Source organism: Peromyscus leucopus, chromosome 1, assembly GCF_004664715.2.
Source record: "Peromyscus leucopus breed LL Stock chromosome 1, UCI_PerLeu_2.1, whole genome shotgun sequence".
NCBI lineage: Eukaryota > Metazoa > Chordata > Mammalia > Rodentia > Cricetidae > Peromyscus > Peromyscus leucopus.
In genome coordinates, this window is record NC_051063.1 from 108,418,488 (window position 1) to 108,441,495 (window position 23,008).

General features: G+C 48.9%; 1 protein-coding gene across 1 annotated transcript in view; it reads right to left on the reverse strand.

Moving 5' to 3' along the window:
* Positions 1-23,008, reverse strand: part of Tenm4 (teneurin transmembrane protein 4) — a 2,730,446-nt gene that overhangs the window by 193,492 nt on the left and 2,513,946 nt on the right. The window contains 2 exon segments of the mRNA XM_037206447.1: positions 15,115-15,350; positions 16,546-16,644. Of these exon segments, the coding sequence (XP_037062342.1) occupies positions 15,115-15,350; positions 16,546-16,644 (335 nt within the window).

Genomic DNA, 23,008 nt, shown 5'->3' on the forward strand with positions numbered 1-23,008 from the left:
GAGATGGAAGGAAGTGAGGTCAGCTCGGTGTGCACCCCAGTGTGGCCCACCTCGTCCTGTTCCTGTGGTGTATCGGAGTTGGTGATGAAAAGTAAAATAAGGACCTAGGAGGACTTTCCGAGTTAAGAGGCCTGAGGTTTTTGATTGAGGATGGAGGAAGGTTGCTACCCTGAGTGTTTTGCTTTGGAGACCTACTAGCCCCTTCAAAGAACAGCTGAGGAGACTCAGCCTTGGTCAATGCATTGGGGGAGGGGCCTGGCCAAGGACAGAAGCCACATCTTCAGACTACAGCTTCGAGCTCTTTCCATTTAAAGATCTGGTTCTGAGGGCACAAAGAAAATCAATCACACGTGAGAGCAGAGAGGGCAATCCTTAGAGCTTGTTGTCTCCCCAGGCACCACTTCCCAGTTAGAAGGAGGCCAGCCCAGTGTCCATAGTATGGGCAGTAGGTCCCAGCCCAGGCCAGATGAGGAGAGGCCTTCCCTCCCCTCAGGGCTGAGAAGCCTCCTTCCCGCCTCCCAGCATAGCACCAGAGATATGAAGTGGGGTGGACAGGGACTTGTGAGGATCGTTATTAAAACAATCACAGCCTTCACTTAAGGACTGTTCTCCTGTGCATGGTATAATGTTGGAGAAGTCACTTTTACCATGTCACCTAAACAACTCTTCAAGGCAGATGCTGTTAGTAACCCAATTTATAGATTAGGTGTCTCAAAGCGGAGCTGGACAACAGATCTTCATTCAGTTTTGTAGTTTTAAAGAAGCAGACCCCTAATTGTTTACAATCGCACCGTTTACTAACGTAGTGCTATGGCCACACACAGAGGCCCAGTGACTCTGGGTCCTCAGCTCTGCTCATGCTGTTGCCAAGGAAGCAGAGCCCCGGCCCCGGCAGGCCCCCTCCCTTATTTCATCTCAAGTCGAACAAAAGTGGCTTCCTAAGACCACTGCTGAGGAAACAAGCAGTCAGAGAGTGACCCTACAGAGAGGACATGCTGAAGCCTGCTGAGGGCCTGTCTGCACCTTATGGTCAAGGCTTTCCTAATGACCTTGGGATCAGAGAAAGCCAGGAACAGCGGGCCTATTCACACCGCCCAGCCGGGGGCAGGCAGCGGGGCCTTCTGGGCAGCAAAGGCCTCAGCAGTCAAGCCTGGGAAACTGCTTGTCATTTCCTCAGGGGGTGAGATGTAGATTCTCCTCTGCAGCACTTGCATCCAAGCTGCCACACTGATCACAAGTCTACTCACGGCATGGCTGCAGGCAGTGACTGCCTGTAACTCTAATCCCACCCTCCTCCACCTTCCGGAAAGATCCGATGCAGTTGAATTTTAAACGTTACGTTTGGCTAGTGCCGGTGGCGAGAGAGAAGATACCTGTTGCTATGTTCCACGTCCATGCCCCCTGGATGATATGCTATGGCGGGGCCCCCAGAACAAAGCGTCCGTGTCCTGATTTCCTCTGGCACATGAACCATGTGACTTATCCTTTGCTTTTTCTACGATCAAAGTCAATCAGGAAGTGGTCTCCACTGTCCCTCAGGTGGAGTTTGAATTTGGGTATGTATTATTAGTGGAGGGCTTTCCTCCCTGGAACATTTGCTTTGGACAGGAATGAAGGCAGAGAACTTACCTTTATCGACTTGTGGGGTTTATTTTGAGGGGAATGTTTGCTGGGGAACCTCACAGGACAGCCTTTGATGTCGCCTCTTACCATGGGACTCTCCAGGCTCCTGCCCTCAGGCATTCCCCACTCTTTGGGATCATTGTGGTTTCCTTCCTTCCTGTCCCCAACTGTGCATATGACAGATATGAAGTCCTGTTGTTCTCTGTACACATAGACCCCTGTGTTCGGCTCAGTCTTTGATTAGGAAATTTGAGGGAAGTACAGGCACCATGAGGATGAATGTATGAACCACAGCTACCAGGCTCTAATCAGAAGCTATCCCATGTCCAATGCTGGGTCAGTGTCTAGACAGAGCACATTCCAGGCCAACCTGACCTACCTGAGACCCTGTCTCAAAGTGCAAAAAATAAAAATGAATGAATGAATGAATAAATAAATAAATAAATAATCAAACAAACAAACAAACAAATAAATAAATAAATAATCCACCCTCACCATTGAGGCTCAAAGACGTTCAGCAGCGTGACTAACCTTTCCATTTAGTGCAAGGTACAGATTAGTTTAAATCTGAGCTGGGCCTAGACTCACTGTACCCTATCACTTCCTGATGAAATATAGAACCCTGCAAGGGACAAACACGGTGGAGAAACAGGTCAGCCCTTTCATTATGTGAACCTGCTGAACTGCTCAGCGTTTCCTGGCTGTATTTCTCTGAGACAACAGGCACTTGGGGTAAGATCTCATCACAAACAGACTCGATTTTAGAGAGCGCTTCAGGGTGTGTTAATTAGCAGGGTGTGTTAATTAGCATGTCTGACGAACTCCATTCCTTCTCTCTGCATGGAAATCTTGCTCTGTGTGGATTCCATTGTCCTTCAACGTGCCTGTCCAGTCAACATCCGTGCTTTCGATCCTGGCCTGGAAAGTCTACTACCTTATCAACTTTTAGACAATTTCCCCTTTATAAGGCTTACTTCCGATATTGCCTCTTCCCTGGAGGACTTTTTCCAGGCAAACGGACCTCTCCCCGGCCTTCACCCATTGTCTCACATCTCCCCCTGGCAATGCCCTGATGGTGTCCATCTGTGTTTCCATCCCTACTTAGTTCCCTGCCAAGATTGTGCTCAGTGGGGTAGAGCTGCAGACAGAGCCAGGCCCCCAGCTCTGGCCTTTACTGGTTGGGCATTAGTGGGTAAGTCACTAGACTACGTTGACCCTTTGTTATTCTCCCCCATGTCAAGCAAAATGATATAAAACCATCCTTGCATTCTTGTACAAATTACATTTCATGAGGGCTCTTTAAAATTTATTGAAAATAGTCATTATTATCATATTGCTTAGCAGCCAATGAAATGAAAATACTCAAATATTCCAGTTTGATATAGTCTATGATTAGTACACAGACTGTTGTAAAAATTTCTATGTAAACTATCAGCAGGGTCTCAGCCTTAGGTTGTATATGCAACACTAATGGACTCAGTGAACCTTACGCCTTAGAGGGGAGTTAGGAGATACAAAAATAGCAAAGGGGAGTTTGCAGTTGTGAGAAAAAGAAAATGACATTTAGCACCAAATTTTCACTAAAGACCTGCCCCCCTTCTACCGTGCTGCGTGCAATTGTGTGTGCTTATACAGAGACACACACTGACTGAGACATGTAGAAGAGGAGCAGGTCCTCACTGCAGCATCCTATGGATGGTTTGATGGATGGCATTTGGGACAGTGTGACAGGATGAGGACCACGGCACAATGGACGAGCCTGGCATTTGTTCTCCTGCCCACTGGAGGCTGTGAACAAAACCTAAGTCTAGGCTCAAGGGCATCAGAAATCTAGCCACCTGCCAATCACCAACAGGAAGGTCTTTCTTCAGAGTGGAATACGGTGACAACCTACAAGAACCTGCTGAACCCTGGGGGGTGGCAGGACCAGAGTCCCTGAGGTGTTGCTGTTGAGCAAGTGGTGGCTCAGTCTCAAGGTCTCCCAACAGTTCCCAGGCCACCCTCAATTCAGAAGCATTGGGGTTATAAAGCATGGTCATTTCAAATGGCACAGACAGATTCAAGCTGACTCATTCCATAGAAATGCAGTCAGTTCTTCTCTGTAGCAAGGAGTTCCTTCCATACACAAGGAGTCTTTCTGTCCTCAGCCAAATGCAGACACCAGAGGGAAGGGGGAAGCCTGGAAAAAGAACAGCAGCCTTCTCCTGCCCTTAGCCAGCTAGCTCAGAACTGGTTTCCCATTTGGAAACTGGAAGGGAAGATGACCCGACACCTCAGTGTCGGTTGAGATTGTTGGGAAGATCAAATGCAAAAACCCAAGCATCATTTGGAGCTGAACCCCCAGGCATGTGGCATAATCACAGTTTGTGTGAACTGCTATTGGCTGTTTTCATCAGGTCCAACACTCCAAGGTGTCTGGGAGGGTCTTAGAGGAAAACTTCACCTGGGAAGGCAAAAGCTCGGAGTGCACTGTGAGCTCAGGTGCAAGGCGTTGGGTGTGTGCTCAGAAGTGGTCTGTATAGCGCTTGGACACCAGGTTTCTAGGCCCAGCTCTCTAGATGACTGATTGTCACAGCCGAGTAAGTAATTTAACTACTTCAGCCCCAATGCCCACCGATGGAGATGTTTTTTGCTAACTGTACTTGGTGGAAGGAATGCTCCAGAAGGTTGAATGTCTGATAGACCTCTCCCAAGAGCCAGACTTACGATGCATCTGCCTAGTCAGCCTCTCTTCCAATGGGGCAGGCAACAGAAGCCACCCATATGCACCTTGATTTCTATAGCTCTACACCCAGAATACTTTAGTGCAGTAGAGACCCAGAGAGGTAAACACAGAAAAGGACATGCAAACATGCCTTCCACAAATGACTGCTGTTTCTATCTGCCGTCCTCTGCCTCTGTGTGATTAGTCCTTCCTCCAAAAATTCATTGATATCTTCTCTCTCAACGTCTTTCTTGATTTGCAACTCCACCTCTTGTGGAAGTTTCAGCTAAACTTCCTGGCTAGACTGAATTGGTATCTCCTGAGGGAGCCCACAGGGATGAGGTTCAAAGTCTATACCATAGTGTTAACAGCCATCTCATATTGCCAGGAGTTCCTTGCACATCTGGCTCTCTAGAAACCTCTGGATAACTCAAAAGCATTAAGCAGCTTATCCAGATTTGCTAATCACAGCCCAGGAGGACACAGTGCAGCAGATGGGTCAGTGCTGGTTCCTCACTGAGTGTGGGATGCTCCATCTACTAATCCCAAATTACCGAAACCCTGCATCCAAGATGGCCCTAGAGTATAGAACCTGAGAAGGTTAAACTTCTGGAGGACCCAGCTGCCTGACAGTGACACCTGAATGCACTCAAAGTCTTCTGTGGGCCTTGGGCTAGGCTAGACCTTTTGCAGATGCTGTCTCATCAGTGACTCAAAACACCACTTAGATATCAATTGATAAATTACCAAAGAGGAAAGCTGGGGAGATAACTCCATGTTTGCCTTGGAAGCCGAAGGATCAGAGTTTGATTCTGAGAATTCATGTTAAAGAAAAAAAAAAAAAATCCAGGCATGGTTACCTCTTGTAATTCCAGCACTGGGGAGGTGGAGCCAGGCAGAGCCTGTGAGGCTTGCTGGTTACTAGCCTAGCCTCTTTGATGAGTCCCAGGCCAGTGAGGAATGCTATTTCAAGAAAAGATAGATGGTGTCTGAGGAACAACACCTTAGGGTGTCTTCTGGCTTCCATGTGCCCATATACCCATACACTCATACACTCATGCACACACCACCCTCAACACATGTGTAAACACACACACACACACACACATACACACACACACACAGACAGAGAGACAGAGAGACAGAGACAGAGAGACAGAGAGAGACAGAGACAGAGAGAGAGAGAGAGAGAGAGAGAGAGGAAGTCAAGACTGATTTTAAAAGCAGTGGCCTGAGCTGCAGGAAGACTGTATGGCTGTCCTTAGGACAAGGCTGTTACTGAGAGAAGGAAACACAGAATGGAAGAAAAAGTACCGTGTTTGTACAAACATGGCTCCCTTCTCCCCGTCCTTCTCTGCTACCTGCTGAGAAGAATGGCTGAACCCTGCCTCCTGCTCTTGTCCCAGGCTCCAGCACCCCGTGACTCCCTGATTGAACTGACTTCACCTTTTACAGAGACTACAAAGTGAAACAATGGCTATCAAGGAAACCAGTTCCTCCCACGTGAGTAGATTTAAATTATGTGACCACACAGTAATGAGTCTGGAATAAAAATAAGACTGAAGGAAAAACTCTTTCCAAGGACTCTGGAAATTTGTAAAACCACAGCCTTTCCACATTTGTTGGGTCAAGTTGCAGGAGCACCCTGAGATACAGCCATGGCTATCTCCTGCCCACTATTCCTGTGCCCTGCCCCCCCAGGGGGCTTGATTGTCCAGATTGCTGGTATTAAAGTGACTGCACTCATAAACTTGGTTCTGCCTTTCTTGGGACATTTTTAAACTAAGGAGTTGCTTGGCCCACAAATTCAATGTGTCCTGTCTGCCAGGGTGCCAGGAGACAGACTGTCCCTGCTAGTGGCTATTATAAGTTAGCACTGGGTGCCAGCAAGTCACTTTATCCCCAGAATGGCCTGTTAACTGCATTCCCAGGCCAGGAGAGAGAGGCCTGTCGACAGCAGGATTCTTGAATAAAATTGCCCAGTAACCAGGCACAGACTAAGGCAGAGTCTGGCTGGTCCTACACGGCCATCTCTGGCCTTTGCTCTTCTAGTCCCATCCTCAACCCCATTTCCAGCAGTCATTTTCCACTCATGTGAGATCTAGACTTCAAAAGCACAAAAGAATTGGGAGCCTCTATTCTTCTCTCCTCGTCCCTCCCACCTCCTGTCTAGTGTTTGCTTGGTTCTAGCCTCAGTGTTTGCCCGTCTATCTTTCTTCCAAGGAACTTTGGCCAAACACATGCTGAACCTGGACATGAGCAGCTGTGGTGACAGCACAGCATGATGGGGACACTTTCTATCTCCATGGAGCTTGCAGCCCAGTGGTGGAGACTGATAGTCACTACCTAATGTCACAGTGGTTTAGAATGTGACTGTGGACAGTATTACAGGCTACCGAAGACATATAACTAAGTTGCCGGCTTAGTGTGAGAGGTATTCAAGGGATTCCCTGAATAATGGCATTTAAGTAGAGTTCTTTTGTGGGTTTTTAACTTGGGTTTGTTGAGGCAAGGTCTGGCTTTGCAGCTGAGGCTGCCTTCAAACCCACTGTTCTACATCAGTCTCCTGGCTGTGGGGGTTATAGTAGTGCACCCCCATACTTGGCTTGGGTGAGGGCCTTGAAAAAAAAAACACAGGGAGAGAAGCAGGTGGCAGGTACCACCCTCCAGAATGAAGACCTGCTACCTTCTTTGGGTCATTTGTGACCCCCCACTTCCCACTGATCTCAGATGACCCAAGATGACACACAAAGCTCCATGCTTGCAGGACAGTGAGAAGACTAGACATCTGAGTAGGGCCTGGGATTCAATCCTATTCCGCAGTGTTGACCTGTCAACACCCGATCACCCAGGAATCCCATTCTGGAGGAAAAAAGAAGGAACCAGCGGCGGCGATGTGAAGACGTCCACGGAAGTGTTATATACAACAAACGAGAAGAGCCGTAATAGAGCTAATGAATTTGACAAGGAAGAGAGCTGGGCCACGCTGGAAAATACGTGCCCACAAAGACTATCAACCTGTGCACTCATGCCGCCATGCTAAGGCTATGGCTGCTGCTCCTTAGGAAGGTCACGTGCAGCAGCACACTGAAACTCCAAGATACACTCAGAGTCAAAAAAAGAAAGGCATCCAGGCATGGTACACACTTGTCATCCCAGCAGCTGGAAGGCGCAAACAGGCAGATACCTGGGCCTTCCTGGCCAGCCAGCCTAGCCTATTGGGTGAGGTCCAGGCTGATGATAAACAAGACAAACAACAACAGACAGAGAGACAGACAGTGCCAGAGGAACTACACCTGAGGTACAGAGACAAGACACCGCTGCTCCAGGAACTTGAAAGACCCGAACATATCTTGACATGTTCTCAACACTTAAACGGGGTCAGAGCATTATTTTAGGTAGCTGCTGATTTTAAAGTTAGTAGCTAAATGCATTCTTTAGCCCACTTCTCAAAAAGCAGTGCCTGAACTGAGAAGGGAAGAGGTTGAGAGTAAGGAAAGGGAGCTGATGATGAAGAGCAGAGGGAACTTTCTAGAAGGACGAAAAGGTTCCATGCTTGCCTCACATTGGTGGCGATGGGTTTCCTGTCTGTCAGAACTCACAGAATGGTGTCTATGTGGCCATCAGATTGCAATAACTGATTTAGGAAGCAAGGGCAGGGGCCTCGTGTCTGAGTAGGTGTGAGGGTGAGGGAGACATTCTTGAGTGGAGGTGGTACCTCAGTGCTGATGTCAGGCTCTGAGGTTACAGTTAGAGCCCTGGACATTGCTGTGGGAGGCTGACTTCATCCGTCTGCCCTGGAATTCCCTTCTACCTTCTGTATGTCCTCTGAAGCTTGTCTATGTGGCTCTGAGGGGCTCTGGCTGCTGATTGGGTTCCATCATCAAGAGATGGGAGGAAAGGAAGAGAGAGAGACTGAGACATGTACCGCTCCATCACCACCATTTGCTACTGAGCACCAAAGCTCCCAAGAAGCATCCTGGACTGGCCTTCTCCAGTCTCTGGTAAGCACTTCCTCTTTCCCTGCCCTGCCTGGAGAAGTAACAACATTCTGGTACCATTAGTTCAGTGTCATTTTGCTCCTTGGCACATGGCACTCAACTTTCCAATTAGCTTCTTTATTACATAATTCTCAAATTAAAAAGCAAATGAACAATCAAACACACAACTATGTAAGCAAATAGAACAACCTACTGCTTGGCAGTTCTACTGCCAGGAAGATTACCCCCAAACTGTTCTATTGTGAGCAACTCCTCAGACTGGAAGACTTTCTTTCATGCTGAGATGAAACATGTTGAGTGAGTCATAATTTCAGCCAGTCTCTTGTTTGTTCATTTTTATTCCTGCCTTACAAATAAAAATCAGAGAGCATGATGAAGATGAGCCTTGCCTGGATGGCAGGGCTAGTATCTGTGGGGGGAATAACACAGACAAGACCATGGGCCTATAAAGTCTGTGCACTTGCCGCTCCTCTCATTCCAGATGCCTGCGCATGTGGGCAGAGGCCAAAGGAGGACACCAGATGTCCTCTTCTGCCACTGTCCACCTTACTTCTTTGAGATCGAGTTTCTAGCCAAACATGGAGTTAGGCTGGCGGTCAGCAACCCTCAGAGATCCTTCTGTCTTGTCCTCCTGACCTCATTGGGCTTACAGACAAGTGTACAACTATGCCAGGATTTTTCTGCGGATGCTGGGGACCCAAATTCCAGTCCTCATGCTTATACCCAATGGACCATCTCCCAAGCCTCTCCCATCCTTTTTACACTTCATGTCTGACTCTGTCCTCTACACTCCACAGAGTGAGTCTGCTTGCTCTCCAGGACAGCATTTCTGACATGCCAGTCTCTAGGCCTTCTTTTTTGGGAGCTGGAAAGTATTTGTCTGATGCCAGTTGTAAAGAGCCTGCTGTTAGCGATTCCTACAGAGCAGCGAGAGGGATCAATCTTAGAGAAAAAGGCATTAATGCAGGATCCTGGATCTCCATCCCTTCCTCCCTATGAAAGATCAGGTTCTATCGATTCCTTCCCCCATTCTTTGGGCTATAAAGCTAAACCCATGGCTTCCGCCCAAAAGACCCGATGTGAGGTGGAAGAGAAAAGAGAAACCATGAGCCTAGCCACTCACTAATAACACCCAGGCTCAAAGTGCAGCAGGTCTGTGCTCACGGAACAAAGGACATCTGAGAACTGAGGCTGCATGGAGGAGCCAGACTTCGATAAGGAACTGGGGAGGGTGCTACCATCACTCTAGCTTCCGTGGCTAATGTTTTCCCTATTCGTCTTAAGTCCAACTCATTTGTACCTGAGTCCCAGGAGGTAAAACAAACATTTCTGTCACCATGCTTTGGCTCATATCTTTCTAAGTTGACTACCTACAGCAGACTTAAGCATTCTGTAAGGTCCTTAATTCAAGAAGGCCTTTTTGAGCACAGCCACCTTGTGCTGGGCTCTGGGCAAGATAATAGGCTACAGGAGATGTGTACTGCAGCCTTCTTGGGACAACATGTCTACCGTCCCTTCCTGTGGTATTGCTGCCACACTGAAGGCCAGTTTATGAGGTGCTGTTGTGTGAATGAGAAATGTCCTCCACCGACATTTTAAACGCTCGCTCCCAGCTGTTGGCGCTGTCTTGACATGTTATGGATCTGTAAGAATTGGAGCCTTGCTAGAGGAAGTGAGTCACTGGGGGTGAGCCTTGAGGTTTCATAGCCTGGCCCCACTTCCTGCACACGCTCTGCTTTCTGATTATGTATAAAACGTAGCTGTCTGCCTCATGTTTTTGCCATCATACCTTCTGTGCCATGATGGACTCTAGTCCTTCTTAGATTATAAGCCCAAATCAAGCCTTCCTTCCTCACTGTTTTTGTTAGGTCCTCTGTCCGAGTGATGAGGAAAGTCACCAATAAACGGGTGAGGTGTCAGAGATCTTTCAGGAGCCCGCATTCTCTGTGACCACATTAATTGCCCAAGTGCACCTCTGCTGACACTTTCCAGATGGCCTCAGGAACTGGATGACTCAGGCTCCGCCAGACTCAGCACTGCAGGAATGTTCCACCAAGCAGAGCTCTTTCAGAACTGCCTCTTGAAGAACAGCAATTAAGCTTGGCAACGTTCTCACTTATGAATTAAACTATCACCACTTGGTGCCAGAGTTTGTATAGTGTTTTCAACCCACACTCAGTTTCTGGTAGAGGTGAAAATATGACCTAATTAATAAAAAGATCTGTCACTGCTTCTGAGCATGCAGGAATGTCCCACCCAGAGGTGGCTACAGCTCCTGTTTGTGAGAGCATGCTGGTACGATTCCTATAGTCATGGAACTATGGACTGTACGGAGCTGAATGAGATCATCTACATCCATCACATCCCAGGCTGAGAGGTAGAAGTAGAAACAAGACTCAATGGGTTATACTACTGGAGGACACCATGCTTCCTTAAAGATATTACAGTTAAAGCATCCCCACCCTTCAGGGTGGGCCTGGACTTGATGTGGAAGAGCCAGCATCCCAGGGTGCTCTGGGGCCTTCATCTAAATGGAAAGCCTTTCTCTACTTGATTCCACGGGCCCTCCCGCCAGACAGGTGCTTGAAGCATCCTCAAGATCGTAACCTGCCGCTCATCCACTGCCGTTTACACAGCTTACAGAAGCAAGGGGAACTGTCAGCCTTACGTGGATACAGCTGTCAGTGAAGCAAAGTCAACTTCTGTCCTAGTTAAAGAAGAGACATGGGGGGGCCCTTTAGATGGCAATTCCTTTTGTGGCTGCTCTCCTGGAACAGCCAGACATCCTACAAATGTGCTCTGACAAGCGCCCCGTTTGCTTTCTCAGCTGCTCTAGTGAGTAATGCAGACTAGAAAGCTGGCAGGCTATAGCAAAGCAAGCTTGGTCCAGGTCTTCTCTCAAAAGATAAAGAGGAAGATAGTCTGCCTTGTGACAATGACAGAAGTCACCACAGTATCCAACTTCCACTTAGTCTCTCTGCACCGTGTGTGTGTGTGTGTGTGTGTGTGTGTGTGTGTGTGTGTGTGTGTGTGTGTAGGGCAGGGTAGGTACTCTATAAACTTTCTTCCTCAAATTTCATGGCAACCCTGTGATGTCCCCACTTGTGTCCCCACTTTACAGATATGGAAACTAAAGCTGCAGAACTTGCAAGCAGTGGAGATGAGGTCTTAAAGTCAGTGGCCTAATTTCAGAAGCCAGGCTCTCCAGGGGGGATATGTCACTCATACCAGCCATGCCCATTGTATGAACAATATGGAAATGCAAAGCTGAGGTTCTGAGAGGTTTAGAAAGGTGTGTAAGCCTACCCAGTGAATGAAGATCCAAGGTGGGGCCCGAAGTGGGGTCTTTCAGTTCGGCATCATCCATTTGAGCTAAGGGCCTAGAGCACCATGCCTAAAGGCATGGTTTCGGAGACCCCAAACCTTGGGTGAATGGCAGCTGTGTCATTTACTGCCTGTAGCATCCTGGAAAGTTGTCCCTTTGAGCTTTAGATCCCCATGAGAAAGAAATGCTGATTCCACCGAATCACTGGGAGGGCCCAGAAAGAAGAAGCATGTCCTGATGTGGCCCAATGCCAAGGCCACATTTGAGATATTTTTTTTTTAAAATCAAGATTGGAAAGCTACAACATAAGGGGAAAGACTGAGCTCCAAAGATTAAAAGTATTTTTTCAAGTGTCAGAATCCCTACCTATGCTTGGGAGAGTCACTTCCTAATGTTAGCCACGTGACAGTAAGTGAGTCATTTTAGCTCTGTGGGACCCAGGGTCCTCATCTGCAAATAGGGTCCTAACTCACTGGGGTTAGGAGATTTCAATAGAAAAGTACAAGTGAGGTGTCTGAGCTAGAAAGAGGCCTGTGGAAAACCCAGAACTAAGAGCAATTGATCTTGTGAGTGACAGTGACCACTGGCATCCTTCCTAGTCTACATGTAGTTTTGTTTTACTGAAGATGCTCTAAGCATGATCAAAATGCTAAGAATAAAGCCTCGTTAAAATACCACTCTCTCCGCGTTGTTCTGAAGCAGATTTCTCTAGAAAAGGAAAGGTAAGGTAATCAATGGAGACCAGCAAGGATCTGAAAACAGGAAGAAGAGTCAAGTGGGGTGAACACATCGCATGGCTGCCTGTCCGAATGGGAGTCCTTTGGAGTAGAAAAGACCTACATTTGCCCCTTTGCAGATATCACATGGCCGTGAGAAGGTCTTCCGTGGGGGGAGGGGGGTCCACCCCAGCCAAATAAAGCTTGCTGGGGGAAGTGAACGGAGAGAGCCCAAAGCAAGTTTCCATGGAGTGTTAACTCCAATTTCTCTATTTTCTCATGAAAATACCAGTAAATATGTCTGAAACTTAAAGGTCACTGGCTGCTCATTTTTCAGCACAGTTCCCAACTAAGAGGCTGAATGTCAAATAGATCTGTCAGGATCACCACCTTGATATGGCTGCCCTGGGCAGATATTAGCAGAAGCAACATTCTTTCCCGCCCTCTGCTTCTGTCTCCTCTCTGCTGGCTAGGTGATGCAAGTCTTATCTGGAATTTGATAGGCTGTAGAAAATAATTATAAATGAAAAGGTTATTCATAATTTTTAAATGAGTTAATTAGTAAACCCAGTCAGACTCACTCATTGCAGTAATTAATAATTGATTATACTTGAAATTAAACACAATTTTTCATCAAAAATCTAATTAAATATCTGTGCTTTTTGCCTGTTGATTAGATCAGTTGGTCTGCTGGAAAAGAGTCATTGTTAAGATATTTGTGCTTGGCTGAAACAATTAATTTGATTTTTAATAATTGATAGTTCCTTACAAGTTAGTCATTACAGCCTGCAATTATGGCCAAGCAAGATGCCCACATGCTCATTCTAGCCTTCATCAGTTGGAAGAGACCAGGTACCAAAGATAACATCTCCAGCCCTTGAAAAAAGGGGTGGCTGGTCCCCACATCTGTAGTGCATTCCCCTGCACTGTTTAACTCCAGCCTCATAGACATCCTTCTGGGAAATCAGTCTGAGGGGGAGCAGTTGCCATGTGGGAGAGCTGGTCTCTTGGACTGTCTGATACTGAGGCCATGCTCTTCCCAAGCCCTTGCTGAGTCTATCCAAATGACAAAGGGAATGCCTAGGCTTGCCTCTTTGGGGTCTTTCTTGGGTGTGATTGCGATAATCCAGCCTTACAGTTATCACAAGCGTATATTTACTCTTAGTGAGGATGTGTTATTTGTGGACTGACTACCTCTGATTGGAGTTGCAAATTCTCCTAAACTTATCTTACATCTACCTCCTTTCTCCCCATGCCCACATTGTCATGAAGCCATCAGTTTTTCCTGACTAGTTATTTGTAGCCACTTCCTAATAGCTCTGCCATCAGTTCCTTCTTTATGTAATGAAAACCTAACTGGTTTACCATTGCTGATAGCTCTTCAGTGGTTCTCTGATTGTCTACCCAATAATGTGCCCACCCTGTTTGCTCCAAGGTGATCATGACAGACATCACTAATCAATCACAGAGATTCTTTTATGTTTCATCTGAATATAGCCTCAGGATCTTTCTCAATGTAGCTTTCCAGGCAGCAACAACAAATTATTGGTAGAAGACATATGAATTGTGCCCCATCTTGTTTCAGAGCTATGCATTCTCTAAGCCTATATTCATAAGGAAAAAACAGACATGACATACGGGAGATATTAGAATATTCTTGGAACTGTCACCTTCCTGACTGATTTTAAGAAACCGAGGACCCATTAGAGGAAATTTAACTTACAGTTTACAACAACATTTGAACTCCATCTGTGTTCCAAATATTTTTTCATTTCCAAAACAAGTGGTGGTTCATGTTCTATTATTTTTTTTGTGATGGCGTGGTAGTGCCTCTTAAGACAGGCTCACTTTGCACCCATGTTGACAGCCTGCTACAGAGTTCTTTACAGGGGGCAGTACTCTGTCTTCCTTTGGCCTCTGCTGGTCAGTTATAATTCCACTTATTGGCATATACTGACAATCCCATTTGCTTCCAGAATTTTCTCTGAACTCCTTAACATGGGCTCAAGGCCTTCTTAGGCTAGCATCATCTACCTCCAACCTTGGAAAAGGCACCCAGAGCTAAGCCACTTTGGATTCCTTTCCTCAGAGGCTTATTATCATAGAGGTCTCAGACTCCTCACTGAGCCCACTTCTTTTTAGATTAATTGCTTTCCCAGGAGAAGATCAAAAAGGGGAATCACAAGTAGGAAACCAGATTTTGCTAGAAATGTGTCCAAAGAATGCCAAGGAGAAGCCATCTGCTAGAGCAGAGCCACAAATCACAGAAACTGAGGACTTTCTTATGTACCCTTGGGTCAGGTAGGAACTCCCCCGCCCCCCAATCAGTGTGGCTCTGGACCTCTGCTCTTCCCTCAGCCAGATCTCCACTCACTGGGGCCTGGTGCTTCTCATGCAGGATTTCCTTGGGTTCTAACTGTACGTGAACAATCATGGCAGCTTCTGGCAGTTTCTACAATGCTACCACACCACCCTGCCTGAAACTCACCTGGAGCTTTCCTGATCATTTCCTTTCACCCTTAGGATCATCTCCCTGTCTGCTCTTCAGTTCAGCCTTCCTGACCCAAGCACAGAGGACAGAGTGCCGCTATGGCGTGGGTCACAGACCACGCCAATGTGAGACTTCCTGGTACGACCTGTGTCCTATGACTGTGATGCTGGTGCAGTCCCTTTGATGCCCCCAGGTGCTTTGGTTGGGCCCAATGGGAGCCATGGGGAGCTGGGGGGTGGGGAGGACGTGCTTACCCACGAAGTATGCGAGCAGGATGACCAGTGTGGCTGAGATGACGATGGCGCTCAGGGCTGCACACTTCCAGTTGCAGTACTTGGAGGGCTTCTTGAGGTTAAAGGCTGGTCGGGAGAAGGTGCTGCGGGGCAGGGGCCGGGGTGGGGGCGAGTACACGGTGCTAGATGTTAGAGGGTACCCCGGGGATGAGGTGCAGAAGAGCGGGGAGGTGCCTCCTGGCTTGAAGAGGAAGTGCCTGTGGATGGAGAGAGGCGGGAAGGTGTCAGGGTCTGCCAGATAACCAGGTACCCAGGCCAACCTGTAGGACAGAGGCGCGGAAGAAGGAGCATGCAGAGGAGCCTAGAGAAAGAGAGAGAGAAAGAATCATCACAGGGAAGATGACGGGGTCAGGAAAATCACAGACTGGACCACAGACGGGGCACAAGAAGACACGTTTCCACAGAGCACTAGTAGGACAGTGCTACCCACAGGAACACCCACCCAAGGCGGGCGCACGACTCACTCAACAGAGGTTGCCCTGGAGTCCTTTTCCTGGGAACAGTGGAGCTGGGGTGTGGGGTGTGGGGTGGGTCTGTTTTCTACAGTCATTACAATTGCTCAGGGAGTGTCTAAAGTCCTGCCTGTCTCCTGGAGGCTACTGGTATTTACTTTTTTCCTGTTGTTCCAATACCTGCATTCCAGTACACCTTGGTAAGGTGCTGGAAGCCCTTCTTTTTAAATGAGGCTTTGCTGGGGTAGAAGCCAAGAAGTCACTACTAAGTTCTGCCCATGAGTGGATGGCTGGTAACAGTGCCCTCACAGCCTCAGGAGCCTGGCTGTTGCCTACAGAGCCCATGTGAAAGCTATGTGGAGGAAAGACTGGCAATTCCACACTGTAGCCCAGCTGCAGTCTTGAAGGCAGTGGAGTATAATCAAAGCACATGGTTGTGGCCAAAGGAGGTGTTGGAAAATCCTGCACAACGTGACCTGAACCATGGCCATGCAAATGGCCTTGGACTTAAGCAAATCTTGGGTGGACTTCGTGACTTGTACCACATAGCCTTGGAATCTTAGGACAAACCCACTCCTCCTAGGGTAGAAGACATTCAGACCACAGAGTGTACACTCAAGGCCAGAATACATAAGACACAGGGCCTGTGCTGTGTAAGAATTGCTACATGAGATGGTTTCCAGAATGGCGAAGGCAGCCGATGAGATGCTGAGGACTGCATATTAACAAGACAGCTGTTAATATGCTGGGGGTGGGGAGTAGGGAGTGGCAGGGTATTCCAAGGACAAACTTGCAAGTTGAACATGGACTTGGGGATGTACATGCAACATGGCATCCCTTCCCCCAGGCATTCCCAGGGAAAGGTCTCAGGGGTCTGCATGCAAGGGCAGGAGCGACCAGGAGAGCACACACAAAGGAGGAGCATGGGGGTGCCACCTACCCGTCACTGTAAGCCCCATCATGGCGGGAGGCGCTGAGAATGTCCATCTCAATGAGGTTGTCCTGCAATGTCCCTAGGAAGGGCTGCTTGCCTAGGTTTCTACGCACACATGGAGACATGAATGAGGCAATGAGTCATGCATCGATGAAGGGGGTAGTATAGAAACAAAGGAAGAGTGGCCGTCGGGTGCGGGCGGCTGTGCATGAGACCAGCAGGGACAGAGGCTCCAGGCAACAGGTCAGTGTGCAAAGCCACATGTGCAAAGGATCCACCTGGCACACAGCATCCAGAGGGAGCACTCGATACAAACCCGCAAGGCTGGAGGCTGTGTGCATCCAACTCCGGTTCTCAGCCAGGAGGACTGGAAGGTGCCCAGCAGCGGGCTGGGCACATTCTATCCATTTTCTCAAATTTTCAAAATAGATGCTATGCAAAGAAGTCAGGGCGATCCCACTTCTACAGATGAGGACACTGGGATATGGAGTTGTCGTGGGACTTGCCAAGGTCACCAGCAACAAGGTTCAAAGCAAGAATTTGAACTTGTTTATCTGGATCCAAAGCCCAACGTTCTCTCCTCGACTCACTCCACATCTGCTAAAGCAGCATCTGGAAACACCCACTTGGCTTCTCCGAAGACACAAGAACACCAAGCACTTGTGGCCACTGTCTTCTAAAGAAGGAGAACATTCTGGAAAGCCGTACCCTGCTCGGGTCTAGCAGAGCCCCAGGGACTCAGTTGGTGCACTGAGACAGGGCCAAAGAAGCTGTATTTTTCTTAAGTCCCTGTGGATGAGGACCTGGTTGGAGTCTCACCATCCTTCAGCTTGTGTGAGAACTGGGTGGTAACTGATTAGTAAGCAAGACAGTCCCCTGAAGACATAGGGCGGGATCTTTACCCATGAGGGCAGGGCAATGCTTATGCATTCACCTGACTGTGCCCCGGGGTGAAGACAGCCATCTGGGTCTCAACTGCTAGGTGATGCCATTGCCCCTCAAGTGCTCTGGATCCCACTTCCAGCTGGTTTCAGGACTGCTGCCGCCTCACGGTAGGACATACCAGAGGGAGGAGGGATGGCAGCAAGCCAGCTCTGGGCTCCAGTACTGCCAAGGAACCCTTCTACCTCTTACTGGGCCGTAGAATGGACCACTCCGGCACAAGGACTTCCTGGTGGAGTCTGGGTAAAAATCTTAACTTCTTTTAATCATCCTTGCTGCACACTGGTGATTATAACACTAAGATGCACAGGTTGTGATGGGGTCCGCTGAGATGATGCTAACTGGGACGGTTGCCTTATCCTGTAGCCCCACACATGGGCTGCTGCTCTAGGAGCTCTGGGATTGACTTACATTTGTTCTACACCCCTATTCCTATGGAGCCAGCTCTGTCACCTCCCCTTTCAGGCTGGTGGGACACAGTTCAGAGAGGCAACTTTTCTGAGGTCGGATCACACGGGGAAGAGGTGGCAGCGTCTGTCCTGGAGCGGGTTTGTCAGGGCCCAGAGCTCAGACCCTCGGCTCCACACCTCTGTGCTCTCTACACAGCCTGACCTTTGCCTGCCACTTCCTCCAACCAAAGAGAGACAGTAAGGACCATCTGGAGGTCCCACGCCACGAACACCCCAAGGACAGCGGAGTACAAAGTGATATCGTTTTGTAGCTAGGACATTGACAATGAGGCCCTAGTAGGCCTTGTCCTGCAGAGAGTCACAAAACAGAGCCTGGGCCGTCACTACCGGGATCTTCTGCTGTGAGGCTCCCAGAGCCTGGGAGGAGTGCAGGGGTCGGCAGTAAGCACTGTCCAGGAGAGGCCTGAGGAACAAGGCAGATCTGAATTCCAGCCCCTGCTGCATCCTTCCTCTGCCTTAGCAGATAGTCACTCGGAGAATTCATCAAAGGGTGGTAACTGCTCACTTACACAGCCAGAGGTGAACGTGTGGATCTTTTCTCTGCACTTAACCCTTCCCAGTCTTTCCCAGGCCCAGAGATCTTACAAGATCTGGTTTGGATTGCTCCTTCAAAGTCATTTTCCTGGTACAGATACACTGGCTCCCTTGCTTCTCTCTAACAAGCTAAGCCTGAATTGTCCTTCTGTACATGTTCCCAGACATCATACCTCCTTCCACAGCGATGGCTTCTCACCTGCTTCCAGCAGTTCCCCATCTTTCCCCCAGCCACTCACTGACTCCTTGCACTGCTTTAGTACACACATACACACGCACACGCACACACATACACACACACACACATGCTTGCACGCACGCACGCACGCACGCACGCTGTGTCAAGCCGTCATGTAAGATCTCAGGAAATGATGATGGGGAACACAGGGATGCTTGTCTGTCTAGTTTGTTTCTTCCTCATGTAATTCCAGTTCTATAAGGCAGTTGTCCTTTCTGTCCGGCTTGTTGCTATGTGCCTAGAGGAGAAGACGGCTTGCTACATACATGCAGTCACTAAATAGATCTGAGCTGAGTGCTGCTGGATTCGCTATATGCAGAAGGAGGCCTGCCCGGCGGCATATGGCAGACACATAGTGCCTAGAGACAGCAGCAGGCGGTGGTTATTATTATCTCCTCTAGTCTCTTGTTTTGAGGAGGATTTTTAGTCTCTCTTCATCCTATCTCCTCCTGCACGAGGAGGCCGCACAGTGTCAGCTCAGAGGACCTAACCAGAGTTCCGCAGCCTTACTGCACTGATGCTGGTTACACAGCCTGTTTCTGGGAACTCTTACGAGTTTGGCATCGGCCTACATTCCAGAGAATCAAGCCTGTGCCTCATAATCACCACAAAGTAAACAAATAAGCATGTTTTTTTTTAAAGGGCCAAGAAATAAGCTCAAAATGTTAATGATAGGATATTTCAAGTGCCTAGATTAAGTGATTTTTCTTTTTAATCTGTGTGTCTGTATGCATGTTCATGTGTGCTGGTGCATCAGAAGGTTGGAGGATAACCTTGGGTGTCGAGCCCTAGGCATCATTCATCTTTTTTTTTCTTTGAGCTAGGGTCTCTCACTGGCCCGGAGCTTGCTAATTAGGCTAGACTGGCTGGCCAGTAAGCTCTAGGGATTCATCTGTCTCTATTTTCCCAGCAGTGGGATTATATCGTGTACTATCACACCCTGAATTTTTATGTGGGTTCTGGGGATCACACCATGTCTTCGCACTTGGAACGTAAGCGCCTGACTAGCTGAACCCTCTCCAGCCCTATTTTAACATTTACAATTTAAAAAGAAACATGTTTGGAAAGGGAGAGAGCTGACAAGTGTCACTTAAAAGCACAGAGACGGAAGATAAGGAGACAGGCAATGGAATGAAGGATTTCTCAAGCTACACAGCGATGGATCTTCTGAAAGTGCTTCTGTTAGCATGCCAGCTCACTTGGGCATTTGTCATTTACGTCACTTAGGAATGGGGGGTGGGGGGACACACACACTGGCTGAAAGTGGTGTTGATTCAGACTGCTGTTGCTGTGGTGAAACAGCCTTACGCTATACTTTTCAAACTCTGTTTAGTTCTGGGTCAAATTATTTGGCTTGTGGGACTGATGAGGAGACTGAGGTCCAGGGAACCTTACGCTATACTTTTCAAACTCTGTTTAGTTCTGGGTCAAATTATTTGGCTTGTGGGACTGATGAGGAGACTGAGGTCCAGGGAAACCTGTATCCTGATCCTAAACCCACACAAGCCAGTGAGTGGCAGAGCAGAAATTGAATCATGGGTGTCCTGACTCCCAGATCATGAATTCCCTAAATTTTATACAACCCCCCCCCAACACTTTAGATGTCCCGTTTCTCTGAGAAATAAAAGGTTCCTAGAGCTTTTCTTAGGCTCACAAGCTGTTGTGCCCACCTGGGGTTGCAGCCCTGCTGGCAGCTCCCTCCTCACCCCTGCTGGCAGCTCCCTGCTCACCCCTGGGGCAACTCCCTCCTCACCCCTGCTGGCAGCTCCCTGCTCACCCCTGGGGCAACTCCCTCCTCACCCCTGGGGCAACTCCCTGCTCACCCCTGCTGGCAGCTCCCTCCTCACCCCTGCTGGCAGCTCCCTCCTCACCCCTGCTGGCAGCTCCCTCCTCACCCCTGCTGGCAGCTCCCTCCTCACCCCTGCTGGCAGCTCCCTCCTCACCCCTGCTGGCAGCTCCCTGCTCACCCCTGGGGCAACTCCCTCCTCACCCCTGCTGGCAGCTCCCTGCTCACCCCTGGGGCAACTCCCTCCTCACCCCTGGGGCAACTCCCTGCTCACCCCTGCTGGCAGCTCCCTCCTCACCCCTGCTGGCAGCTCCCTCCTCACCCCTGCTGGCAGCTCAAGTATGGATGATGATTGACTTATGACAAGGTATAATCTTCTCGAGGGTGGGTGGTGTTTCTACTTCCGTTTACAGTTACGGAACCTGAGGCTTGGCAAGACTTCTGAGGTTCCCAAGGAAAGGAAACAACAGGAATGGGACTAAAAGCAGGTGTCTTTGACTTCTGCTGTGCCTGAGAGGGAGCCTGGCAGGCAAGTGCTGTCTGCTCCAGGAGACCTTCTCTGAATGGGGAGGGATTTGGTCCCCTTTACACACAGAAGAGTCCCTCAGCAGCCTGAAGCTGAGGCTTCCAGACCTGCCAGTGTGATCCAGGGTGGGAAGAATTAGCCTCAAAAGGGGAGAACAAATGGCCTTGGGAAGGGAAGTCCCCTGACCTTCAAGAGAAGTAGGTCTTCAGGATGGCCTCACCCAACAGCCAGAGTGCTTACATAAGCCACTGTGCTGGACTGTTTCTGTCCACAAAGCTCTGGGACGGCCATCATCCCATCTGATTGTCATCTCCATTGAGAGGTGTAGGGCAGTATGGGTCATACCCTACATGCTGCAGCTGACACCCCATGGCGTGCAGGTGTCAGTGACTCAGCCAAGTGACTCCTGAGGAGCCGGCTACACCCCTGGTGTTCAGACACATGAACGAAGGGAAGAAACAAACAAAACCCCAGCTCTTCCGGGCTGCAGCTAACCTCTGAAAGGCCCATCTCACCACAGTAGGGTTGACCTAGAGATCGCAGGGTAGCCCTCGTCCCTGAGGTCACAGAGGTGGTTTCTCAAATTCAGTATGACCACAAGAAGGTTCCAGGCTCCTGACCCAGTCCTGGGATGAGCTGAGGCAGAGCAGAGGTTTGGCAGCCTTCTGTTTAGGCTTCCCCTTCATCCAACGGGAGCCGGGTGGGTTATTAATCAGCCAGTCCCTGTGAAATCAATTAAATGCTGATGCCACCGCATGTCAAAGGAGTGGATCAGAGGTTGGGGGACCTTCAACACGTGGCTCCACATAGAAGAACCACAGACACTCCTGAAGGGCATACTCCAGGTCTAGGCAGCCCAAGTATGTCCAGGCTCCTCCCTGGAGGACTTAGTTAACCGTGGGGATTGGAAGAGGTACAGGGGATAAGAAGGGAACGAGCCCCCGGAAGCTCCCACTGTCCATCCTTCTGGTTGCCTTACTTTTCTGCCAGGATGAAATATAATCCCTCTTGGTCACCCTACCAGCAGCTATGGGGGTGGGGGTACCAGGGGGGGAGCTCCTGGGTATTGGCAAAAGCTGTTGGAGACACCCTGTCACGTGGGACTGGCTCTATTGGGCCTCCTCATCTTCGTCTCTCAGGACTTCCTTCCTCAGGACTTCTGACTCTTCATCTCAGTCACATGGCTCTGGGGCCATTGGGAGGCTGTCCCTTTCCCCACTCATGTCTCAGTTAAACATATTTAGTCACCCGTGTGTTCCATCGTCACTCTTTTTGTTTGTTTTGTTTTGTTTTGAGACGGGGTTTCTCTGTGTTGTTTTGGTGCCTATCCTGGATCTCGCTCTGTAGACCAGGCTGACCTGGAACTCACAGAGATCCACCTGACTCTGCCTCCCGAGTGCTGGGATTAAAGGCGTGCGCCACCACTGCCCCACTCCACTCTTTTTAGCTGCGTGTTCATATTTTAAGGCCCTACCATGCTGTGGCAAACACTGTGCCATGTGCTGGGGACCCCGCAGTAATTAAAGCACAGTGCATCCCCCAGCTTCCTCTGCCATGACTGTCTGTTGTAAGGGGCTGTTTTCTTTGCTGTGTTTTCAGATAACAAGTACTACTGTGAATTAGTGGAGCCCCTAAAACAGCATATTTCAATTCAACTAGGCCCTCTGAATGTGGGCGATAGTTATGTGACTAGATCTGTTTGGGGAGCCCCTGGCAGCGGGACCAGGATTTATCCTGGGTGCATGAAATGGCGTTTTGGAACACATTCCCTAGGGTGGGACACCTTGCTCATCCTTGACACAAGGGGGAGGGGCTTAGTCCTTCCTCAACTTAGTGGATAGTGGGTGGGATTGGGAGAGATGGAAGGGGGCAGGAGTGGGGGAGAAGAACTGGGATTGATATGTAAAATGAAAAAAAAATTAAAAATAAATAAAAATTTTTTAAAAAGAAAAGCCTGTTGGTGGAGGATGCTG